This window comes from Phacochoerus africanus, chromosome 15 (assembly GCF_016906955.1).
Source record: "Phacochoerus africanus isolate WHEZ1 chromosome 15, ROS_Pafr_v1, whole genome shotgun sequence".
Lineage (NCBI taxonomy): Eukaryota > Metazoa > Chordata > Mammalia > Artiodactyla > Suidae > Phacochoerus > Phacochoerus africanus.
This window is the reverse complement of record NC_062558.1, coordinates 56,365,851-56,377,890: the sequence shown is the minus strand read 5'-3', so window position 1 is coordinate 56,377,890 and position 12,040 is coordinate 56,365,851. Positions and strand designations below refer to the sequence as shown.

Genomic DNA, 12,040 nt, shown 5'->3' with positions numbered 1-12,040 from the left:
GCAGGGGAAGCGAATCTGACTGGGAACCATGCAGCTTCAGGTTAGATCCCTGGCCTTGCTCAGTGGGCTGGGGATCCGGCGTTGCTGTGAGCTGTGGCGTAGGTCACAGATGAGGCTTGGATCTGGTGTTGCTGTTGCTGTGGCCATGGCGTAGGCCTGGCAGCTGTGGCTTGGGCTGGACCCCTAGCCTGGGAACCTCCATGTGCCATGGGTGTGGCCCTAAAAAGACAAAAATAAATAAATAAAAGTTGTAAAGACTGAAATATACAATGTCTCACAAAGACATTGAAAGATAATGAAAGTCATTCTTTTCTAGTGCCATAAATATATACTTGAGCTAAAGAGAGAAACTATTTGGATCACCAAAAAAAAAGCCACCAATTTGAAATGTGGTCATAATATTTATACTGTATTAAGAACAGGTGCTTAAATCTATTTTTATGAAATTTATTCCCAATTTGAAGTGGCAGTGTATACAAAGATAACACAGCTTGTGACACTTTACAGAAATATTTGCTACAACATGCACATTATGAAGTGTTTCAAACATATTCATATTAAGTTTCATGCTGAATAAATAATCCCCCAATTTAATTTTTATTTTTACATAAAAATATAATATTGCACTCTTAACAAGACCAGTTATTTTGCATATTTTCTCTTTAGTTAAATGATGAAATTCAGCCATTAAAAAAAAGACTGAGTAGCAACCTTATTCTAATAAGAGACTAAAGTTCGCAGTAGAAAAATGAAAGCTAGACAATAGCTGCAATTTTTTTTCTTTTTCTTTTTTTTTTTTACAAAGCAAATCACTTCAACGTGAATAGGAATAATCTCATCTCTGCACCTCTTTGGACCTTAGAATTAATACCCAATCTGTGCAAACCATGATCTAAATGCAGCCCATGAGGTGGTCTTACATACAATGCAACTGAAGGTTACAAGCTTACATGGCCACTTGCTTCCTCTTGTATTTATCTTGATGGCAGAGACTTTGGAATTGTATTTTATACAGTTTTTAAGCAGAATGTTTCAGAAAGTCTGGAAGTTACAAAAGTAGTTCTGTAAACACCATATGAATTAAATTTCCATTAACAAACACGCAAGGTATTCTTAGGCAGGAGTACATGTTTTATCTCACGGTAACATTACTGAGCTTATTTTACAGTGTTTTCAAAGCCAATAAAGCAGCACCCCAAGTCAAAATAGAGCCATAATATCACGACAGAGATAGACTACCCCAGGGTTTTAGGAATTCTGTCTTTATCGCATGTGAGTTTGCTGTAGAGTGCACTTAGATTTTTCTATTGTTCCTAGCATTCTCAAGGGGTACAGGTTAGTAGAAATGGAGGAAATTGCTTCCTGAAAGAACAGTCCTACCTCCTATAAAGACTGTGAGCCATCTCCTCTTCGTTTGTAATTCTGTTTTGGGCAAGAAAACTCTTCCTGCACATTAGATTAACTGCCTTGTCTGGACTGCATTAGCAATATCTGTGCAAACTCTTTCTGCAGTGGAGGCTTTCTACTGCAAATTGTGAAGTATTCAATGCTCTGTAGATAGTAAAAGAATTATCATTTGTTTAAATCTTAGTGACTCAAGTAAGGATATTCAATATCTAGTGTTACAGGTTTTAAGGAGGATTTTAAGGAAGAAACAGAATATGTCTGAAAATCAAAGATACGTGTGTTCTTGTTTGTGGCAGTCAAAAAATTCTCCTTCTACTCTGAGCTAAGAAGGCAACAGGCAAAAACTGCCCAACAATGAGTTTCAAATATTCAGATATTCCAAAAAACGCTTGGTGCAGAGGCACCTACTGAGTTATATACTTCTTGAAGAAAGCAATGATCAAATTCTGAATTCTTCATCTTTATCTTTCCTTTTTTGGGGAGTGGGTGTGGGTGTGTTATCTTGGCAGAAAACTCTGTAGATACAATCTTTCAGAGTACTTTATATAAACAGCTGACCAATTTAAATTCTACTGGCCTTTTTGGAATAATAGAAGATAGGAAATAACAGAAAGTAGAAAAAGGAGAGATGCTACAAATCCTTTCTTTAGAATTCCTTGTGGAAGAAACCTTTAAGAATCTGACTTTAATTTACCGTGGCAGACCTGAATCTTGCTGGTTAGCGCATACTGATACGACCCTCCAGATTATCAGTAAATCAGAGCAGAACTTTCCTCTCGGGACCTTGTAAGGCTGCAGAATTTTGTGCAGATGAACAGTCTTTATCGTTGCTTGGGTGGTTTGTTTGGTCATCCGTGTCTTCGGAGTCGCCCTCCTGGAAAAGGCGAAGTCTGCAAGTCCAGCTTGGAGGTACAGAGCTCTGGAAGTGCGAAGCTCCCCTCATTCACCCAGCGGCATAGCTGCTAAGGAAGGAATAGAACATCGGCTGTTTCAAGCGTTGCTGGTCCTTCCGACACCAAGCAATCACGGTCCCATCGCTGTTGGCCGTGTACAAATGGTGGCCATCGCAGGAAAATGTAAGGCTGTAAAAAAAAAAATCCCATTTGTACATTGTGTCTAAGACTGTACTGGCATATGGCGATCATATAGAAATGATGTAAGGAGGTTAAGATACCTTTACGGGAGCAGAGAGACAGACACAATGACTGTCTACAACTCATCGGTTTTGACTGTAATTTTAATGTAGTTTCTGCTGGCAAGTTTGTGACGCTCATTCTAACCAGGTGATACAGACTAAAACCAGGTACATTCGGTTCCTTCTTTGCATATTTTCTTTTCCTTTTTTCTTATTTATTACTTAACAAAGACTTGGATATAGGAAACTTAAAAAAGATATAACAGTACTACATTCTCTCTCTATAGAAATAAATGATGATTATTTTATGGAGCTATTTGAATTTCCCTGAAAGTGGAAAGGGTAAAAATGTAACATTAATAAATAATTAATTTAGGTTCATTAAACTTTACATTTAGTGGACTAAACAGAAGTTTATTTTAACAAAGCAGAAATTAAATCACTCACTTCCAACTGAGTCTTTAAAGTCAAATCTGTTACCGACGCCATGGGGGACCGGTTGTTAATCAATCTTGTCAAGCACACCCTTGCAGCTATCAATCACCATTACGGTATTTTCAATAAAGAAAGGAAAAAATACATAGCTTCTATGTTTCAGGAGGCCTTCCATGGGTGCTATCTGGCATGTTTTCCTGTGACACTCTGAGCTCCTGACTCAGGTTTTAAACTCTAGGAAGATAAGCACTTCACCTTCTCTTGCCACAGGGCCCTGGACGATGTCCTGGTGTCTGAGAAATGATCGGTGATTCCTAATGAACCCATAACATACTTCTTTACTATCTCTCTGATAAAAATATAATCACAGAGCATATTATGACGAACAGATGGGGGCGGGGGGGAGACTTTACCTTACAATAGGCTTATTTGATTTAGGAAATGTAATTTCCCGCACAGGCTTTAGGTCCCAAGTACTCCATAACCTAGAGGAAGAAAAAAAGTCATCATCTAATCATGCAAATTAAAGTTTCTTTCACTAAAAATTTAACCTATGTGTTTATTTGTTAAAAATCATCCAGAAGGTGAGTTCCCGTCGTGATGCAGTGGAAACAAATCCAACTAGGAACCATGAGGTTGCGGGTTTGATTCCTGGCCTCACTTAAGGGTTAGGGATCTGGCATTGCTGTGAGCTGTGGTGTTGGTCACAGATGTGGCTCTGATCTGGCATTGCTGTGGCTCTGCTGTGGGCCGGTAGCAACAGCTCCAATTAGACCCCTAGCCTGGGAACCTCCATATGCCGCGGGGGAAAAAAAAAAATCATCCAGAAGGAAATACAATAAATGATTAACAGTAACTATTAACTTCTGGGCAGTTTGGCCAGGGTGAGTAGGGGAGAAAGAAAATTTATCTTTTTATGTTTTCATATTGTTAATCTCCTATAGTCAACAAACAATATAAAATTTCAAAAATGTATGGAAGCTATCTTTATTATTTACAAATAAAACAGAAATAACTGCTACTCAGCCATAAAAAAAGAACAAAATAATGCCCTTTGCAGCAACATGGATGCAACTAGAGATTCTCATACTAAGTGAAAGAGGGCAGAAAGAGAAAGACAAATACCATATGATATCACTTATATGTGGAATCTAAAATGTGGCACAGAGTTCTTATAGTGGCTCAGTGGGTTAAGAACCCTAAGTGTCCATGAGGATGTGGGTTTGATCCCTGACCTCACCGGTGGGTTAAGGATCTGGTGTTGCCACAAACTTCAGCATAGGTTGCAGATGCAGCTCGGATCTTGCGTTGCTGTAGCTGTGGCGTAGGCCAGCAGTTGCAGCTCTGATTTAACCCCTAGCCTGGGAACTTCCATATGCCGTAGGTGCAGACCTAAAAAGAAAAAAAAAAGTGACACAAATGAACCTAACTACAGAACAGAAACAGACTTACAGATGTAGAGAACAGACTGTGGTTGTCATGGGGGAGGCGGCGTGGGATGGACAAGGAGTTTGGGGTTAGAAGATACAAACTATTACATTTAGAATGGATAAGCAACCGGGTCCTACTATATAGCACAGGCAACCATATCCAGTCTCTTTGGACAGAACATGATGTATGTGTGTATATATATATATCTATATCTATATCTCTATATCTATATGACTGGGTCCCTTTGCTGTACAGCAGAAATTGACACAACATTGTAAATCAACTATATTCTAATTAAAAAAATTAAAAAAAAACAGAAATAACTGAAGAACTGCTATCTAAAGGTGATTTTGAATCTCTAAATATTAAACATTAATCTGTTGAGACAGCAAACATTGATTTTGGAAACTGCTGTGTCCTGATGAACAAAGCCCACAAAGAAATCAAAACTCCTCCTACCTGACAATTCCATTTTCTAATCCGCCAGCAATCACATTGATAGATACTCCCTCGGGCTGGTTAGAGAAAGCAACAGAACAGATGATCTCTCTGCAGTGGACATGTCCAACGAGGTCCCCGTTCACTGTCCAGAGCCTGAGGTCACTGCCCCCGCCAGCTGAAATGGCACAATCAGCCGGCAGGTCACTAGAGTGTAGGTGTCACAGAACCTCCATGCTGGGCCCCAGAGGGGCAGCCCTGACATACAAGCAGCATCTTTGTTTTACTGATGAAGTTTAGAGGCGACTCATGACTGAAGACTGAAGTGAAATTACTACATTTTATGTCACACGGAGTTTGCATATTTATCTAGAGACAATGGCTAGTGAAAAGAAAATTATCTACAATGTAGAGCAACGAGGTAAATTTCTCATGGATCTTTTTTTGTTTTTTCCCCTTCTTTTTAGGGCTGCACCCGAGTCATATGGAAATTCCCAGGTTAGGGGTTGAATTGGAGCTGCAGCTGACACCACAGCCACAGCAACAATGGATCTGAGCCTCGCTTGTGGCCTACATCACAGCTCATGGCAAGGCCAGATCCTCAACCCACTGAGCAGAAGATAGGGGTTGAACCTGTATCCTCATGGATACTAGTCAGGTTCATAACCTGCTGAGCCACAGTGGGAACTCCCTCATGGATCTTTTTGTAGTCATAACATTTCAGCATACAATCTGCCAACTCTGACTTTGAAGGTATCGAGAAAGCTAAACAATCTCCAAAAAGAGAAGAAAATACTCTGTGACACTATAAGAAGTGACTTATGGGACTTCTGAAGAAAAAAAAGTTACAGGAAAAGTTGAATTAAAAACTAATTCTTAAAAACAAAATGCTTATTTAGAATATCTAAGATTAAATCTTATAAATCAGTCTCTTATTAAATGAATCTTTTCTTTTCAAAGACCATGAGTAACCAAACTTTTGTAGTTTTCCAAGGGGTGGAGGAGGCAACCCTTGCTTGCCATTCTCTATAAATTCATGGTGATGTGTTCAGGCTTCTTTGGAGAGAAATATTCTCATACTGATAAAGAGAGAGAGATTAAGAGGCATGATAAAAGTTTGAATGACACAGTGTGTTACTACACTTAATTTTCTCTATTAGAACTAAAATAAAAATAGAGAATTTATTTAGGCAATAAAAACATTTCATATTTTATAGCAAAGCAATAAATATTGGAAATACTTCTTTATCTAAAGATATGCTAAAGACCTTCAAATATCACAAATCAAAATGCCTAGTGTGTTGCAGTACTATACACAACAGCCAAAAGGTAGGAACAACACAAATGTTCATCAAGAAATGAACGGATAAACAAAATGTGGTATATCTATACAATGGAATACTATTCAGCCACAAAAGTATGAAGTTCTGACATACGCAACAACATGGATTAACCTTGAATATATTATGCTCAGGAATTCCTATTGTGGCTCAGCAGTAACCAACCCGATTAGCATCCATGAGGATGTGGGTTTGGCCCCTGGCCTTGCTCAGTAGGTTAAGGATTTGGTGTTGCTATTAGCTGTGGTGTAGGTAGCAGATGCGGTTCGGATCCTGCACTGCTGTGGCTATGGTGCAGGCTGGCACCTGCAGCTCTGATTCTACCCCCAGCCTGGGAACTTCCATATGCTACAGGTGCAGCCCTAAAAAAAAGCAAACAAACAAACAAAATGTTATGCACAGTGAAATAAGCCAGACACAAAAGGGCAAATACTATATGATACCATTTATATAAAATATTTACAATAGGCAAATTCATAGAGATACAAAGTAGAATAGAAGTTACCAGGATCTGTCTCGGGGTGGGAGGAATAGAGAGTGACGGTTATAGAGTTTCTGTTTGGGGTTATGAAAAAGTTTTTAAAATAGCAGTGATGGTTGCACAACATTGTGAACTTAATCATGCCACTGAACTGTATTCTTTAAAATGATTTAAATGGCAAGCTTTATGTTAAGTATATTTTAACACACTCACACACACACACACACACACACACACACACACACACAGAGTCTAAAAAAATGACCAATGGTCTACTTTCCCTTGTAGAATATTGATTAGGAGAGATTATCCAAATAAAGAATTAAGATATAGGAAACTCAATATGCTAAAGAAATATGATTTAGACGACAAACTCATCTTTTACATAAGTAGGCTCTTTTAATTTAACATTTAATATTTAATAAAGTAACAGATGCGATAGTAAGGTACCCATTTTTTTTTTAAGTCATTGGCTATATATCCATAAAAGATACTGATTGGTAACTGTAAGACATAGCTACTGCATGGTGTAGTCCTTCAAAATAAGAACATTTAAATGTAGTCCTGCACCTCTGGAAGTATGATGTAAAACCTGATAGGTAAAGAATTACCCTAGAAAGGCAGAGGGGGAGGGAGTGGGATGGACTAGGAATGTGGGTTAATAGATGCAAACTAATGCCTTTGGAATGGATAATCAATGAGATCCTGCTGTATAGCACTGGGAACTATATCTAGTCACTTATGATGGAGCATGATAATGTGGGAAAAAGAATGTATATATGTATGTGTGACTGGGTCACCTTGCTGTACAATAGAAAATTGACACAACACTGTAAACTGGCTATAAGGGAAAATAAAAATCATTATAAAGCTAAAAAAAAAATCACCCTAGAAGATCACCCCCAAACTTGGTCTACCACAAAACCAACTACTCATCTGCCAAAGATTGTAAGTATATATACAAAAAAATTGAGGCCCTTATTAGCCACATTGCTTTCATGTATAATTTATTAACTAAAAGTCAGAAAGTTGGGCATTCTGGAAAAAAATCTTTATTCTTCCTATACATTTTCATCAAAATTAAAATAAATTGGAGAACCACCCCTGCTCTGAATATTATATTATCTTTATAGTGCCACTAGCAACACAGGATCAGGCTGTGAACCCTAGTTGAAATGTATATATTTTGATAGAGTGGCGAACAATTTAAAAATATACAGAAACCATCTGCTACAATATTTACACAGTTTGATAAATTTCCCATTATCACTATAAAAGCCACATCCCATGATAAGTCCTAGGAAATTAGGATCAGGAGGAATGAGCTTGCCAGCATATCTTCAGCCCCAATACAGAAATTTTTGAGATTATATATGTGTATGCATATATGCAAAGAGAGATGCACACATATATATATTTACCTTAAATTTTGATTTCAAAGTTACTTGGATGGTTCTCAAGATTTTTGGTAGGCTAAATCTGATAACTTTCTTCCCTTCTTGGACTATGAGAATAGGAGAATGAAATCTAATTTGGGTCACTAAACATAAATTTGTCCTCTTTTTAAAAAAAATTCTTATTATGCTTTCTAGATACCAAATGCTCTTTAAGACTCTTCTTATATATGCATCAAGAGGCCTCAAACAAGTTGAGAAGCCCTTTTTGTTCAAATCAGAAAGAAAGTTCTAGCTGTTACTCTATCACACAGTGCATACTACCTGGGGAGACCTCAACATCCTACTAGTGAGTTGGTAACTGTGAGCAAAAGTCCCTTGGTTTCTTGTTCCCATATGACTAGCTGATATAATGTCACAGATAAAAATCACTACTGGCAGCAGGAAGGTAATTAACTTCACAGCTCCCTCAGGTTCAGTCCTAACTCCCAAGTGTTACCAAAACACAAATAGTAGAGAACTCTATATAAATAACCATTGCATTATTCTCCAAGAGTCCCTCCTGATGTGACATACTAAAAGCTGATAAAGTACAAATCAAGGAAGAACAATTAGCAGAGTCATCAATTAATTGCCCACACTTACATTTACCTAAGTCAACTATTTAAGATCTTTCCCCTTAGTGATGATGACTAGGAAAGAAACATGTTTTTGTGACATTAATTTATAAGTGGAGGCTAAGATTGGCAAATACTTCACATCTGAAATCTTTAATCACGACTGAAAACATTACTTTTCTTGAATATAAGAATGAATGAATGTTTTGTAAAAACAATACTCCAAGAGGTATCTTAGGTATAGGGAACAATATTCAGACTTTGTTCCAGGTCCCTGGAATAGAGCTCCTAAAACCCTTGTTAACTTACTGTCTTTTGCATGCTGATGAGATGCTTCCTTGGGGGAGGCCCTAGACAGCTTTAGGGTGAGGGCTGGTCAACAGAAAAACCTACCTGATTGACTGCTGAGTTAGAACGTACAGCACCTCCCACTTCCGGGGAGGGGAGAGGGCCTGGAGCTTGAGCTCAGTTCCTAATGGCCTAGGATTCAATCTTCCTGCCTACTTAATGACACCTCAGAAAAACCCTGAACATCAGGCTGAGGAAAGCTGATGAGCACATTTATGTGCCAGGAGGGTGGTGCACTCTGACTCCACAGAGACAGACCCACTGGACCTTTCTGCACCTTTTGTTCTGGCTCTTCATGTCTATCCTTTGTAATGAACTATAGTGTTTTACTGAGTTTTGTGAGTGGAACCTGCAGGAGGGGTCTTGGGACTCCCAAATGTGCTATCTTCAACTAGTTAGTGTCACTACTGAATTGCATTGTTGGACACCCAATTGGTGTTTACAGAACTAGAGAACTGTTTGGTGTCAGGAATAAAACAAATGATATGAAAATTGCAAGCAAAGGATAAAAGACCGCTGACTGTAGATGTGTGAAAGATAACTGTACTGAGAGGACAAAAAGAAACAGTTTTTCAAAATCCTTTCAATTAATGGAAATATGATATAAACGGAAAGTTTATGAGCTTTTCAACTGTTCTTTCCTACTGGATGCATTAAGTTTTTAAATATGCATACGAGAAAAAACAAAAACTCAAAGCAAGCCCTTTGATTAGGAGGTATATCCCTGTCTGGTAAATTTTGGGCAAATTATACCTCCATTTCCTATTCTATACTACTCTCTTGCAGGAAATAGAAGACATATTCAGAGCTGATCATCTACTGATGCTTTTCCTTTAGTCAGGAGGAAGGTAGCAAAGTTAGCAGTTAAAAGCAGAAGCAAAAGCAGCTCCTTGGTGGCTCGGTGGGTTAAGAATCCAGCATTGTTGTTGCTCTGGCTTGGGCTCCCAGGCCCGAAAACTTCCACATGCTGCAGGTGTGCACCCCTTCCCAAGAAAAAAGGAAAACAAACAAACAAACAAACAAAAAACAGCGGGAGCAAAAGCATATAGAAAAACAAAACCAAAAACTAACTCAAGGAGTTCCCATCATGGCTTAGTGGTAAATGAATCCGACTAGGAACCATTAAGTTGCGGGTTTGATCTCTGGCCTTGCTCAGTGGGTTCAGGATCTGGCGTTGCTGTGAGCTGTGATGTAGGTTGCAGATGCAGCTCGAATCCCACGCTGCTGTGGCTCTGGCGTAGGCCAGCAGCTACAGCTCCGATTAGACCCCTAGCCTGGGAACCTCCATATGGCGCAGGAGGTGGCCCTAGAAAAGGCAAAAAGACAAACAAACAAACAACAACAAAAAAAACTAACTCAAATGCAATCTTTAATTTGTAACAGAAAGAGTTAAATTATGACAATACTAACTTTTGCATAGGTAGATGTTTAAATTGATGAACTAATCTTTGACCTTACTGTATTTTGATATGCATGCTAGTATCTAAGTATTTAGATCTGGAAGGGACCTGACAGATATAATGCAACAGTTTTACTATGATGTAATCAGTGAGCTGAATGCACTGTTAGTGTGATCACCTGTGCTTTGGTTTTGGGCTAGCTCACCTGAGTCACACACGGTGGCAATGTCACCTGTAGTCTCACTGGCAGAGACAGCTGTGACAGGGCTTTTGTGTCCCGCCAGACTTTGTACGTAGCACAACCTGAAAGACCAAAGACATGAATTTATATGTAGTTATTAAATATAATTATACTTCCTTATTTGTATAATGCTTTTCCTCAGTATGTATGTACCTATTATTTTTAAGGCATTCCTGACTATATTCCTAATTGATCTTTTAATTCAGTAATATTACAAAGGTAAAGCCTGTATTTCATGCTTAAAATTTTTTAATGGAAAGATAACATTTTAGTGCATCTATTTCTCACAGTAAGGGCTATTAGCTGTGTTAGAGTTGGAGCTTTTCTGTACCTGTTTAAGTCCCATATGATGCAGGTTCCATCTCTGCTCACACTTATCATTATACTGTATGGTTTGCAAACAAATAAGCTGGTTATCTCTTCGGTGTGCCCATAGAGATGTATCTGAGACTCCATTTCTATCTCTGAGGGCTAGAATTAAAAAAAAATAAGTAAAGGATAAGATAAAAACCATGATATAAGGTAATCTAGCATTGTATCTCAAAAATAAAAGCAACCCGAGTGACTCAAACATTCTTCTCAAACATATCATTTTTTAACCTAAGTTCAACTTTTTCTAAAGAGTAAAACTAATTAAACATGAAAAACACTTTTTAATTGACCATAACTTCATCAACTAATAAGCTTTTCATTTTTGTATATTCTTTTCCAGTCTTTGGCCAAATACACATATATTTTTATAGCTGTGGTTACTGTCATACAAATAATTCTATTTTGTATTTTATGCATTCTACCAGAAGCATTTTCCATTTTTGACAGTATCTTCAAGATTACTTTAAAGTGTTTTAATATTCTGTACAGTTTCTATACCAGAATTTACTTCAGTATCTTTTTTTTTTTTTTTTTTGCTTTTTAGGGCTGCACCCACAGCATATGGAAGTTCCCAGGTTTGGGGTCGAATAGGAGCTATAGCCATTGGCCTACACCACAGATAGAGCAAGGCCAGAACCGAACTGCATCTGTGACTTGCACCACAGCTCACGGCAACACTGGATCCCTAACCCACTGAGTGAGGCCAGGGACTGAACCTGTGTCCTCATGGATACTAGTCAGATTCATTTCTGCTGAACCATGATAGGAACTCCGCTTCAATATCTTTTATGGACACGCATTTTAAATTGTTTCAAATTTTCTCAAAATTATAGATGCCATAATTAAATTCTTCATGTACACATGTTTTGTTCCTTCTCTAAGTCACTTCTTTAGAATAAATTTCCAGAATCCTACTACTAGATCAGTGAATATTAATGTTACAGTTCTTGACAGTGTACTTTGCAAAGGCTTTTCACCGATTCATAATGCCTCCAACAGCG

General features: G+C 38.1%; 1 protein-coding gene across 10 annotated transcripts in view; it reads right to left on the bottom strand.

Annotated features, from left to right (window-relative positions):
• Positions 1-431: 431 nt before the first annotated feature.
• LYST (lysosomal trafficking regulator) overlaps positions 432-12,040 on the bottom strand; it is a 200,981-nt gene continuing 189,372 nt past the window's right edge. For 9 of the 10 annotated variants that reach the window (XM_047761698.1, XM_047761691.1, XM_047761688.1 and 6 more), the window contains 5 exons: positions 10,999-11,138; positions 10,632-10,729; positions 4,868-5,024; positions 3,391-3,462; positions 432-2,489 (listed from right to left, as the gene is read on the bottom strand). In XM_047761698.1, coding sequence (XP_047617654.1) covers positions 2,351-2,489; positions 3,391-3,462; positions 4,868-5,024; positions 10,632-10,729; positions 10,999-11,138 — 606 coding nt within the window. In that variant the 3' untranslated portion in view covers positions 432-2,350. The other variant, XM_047761692.1, reaches the window with a different exon arrangement.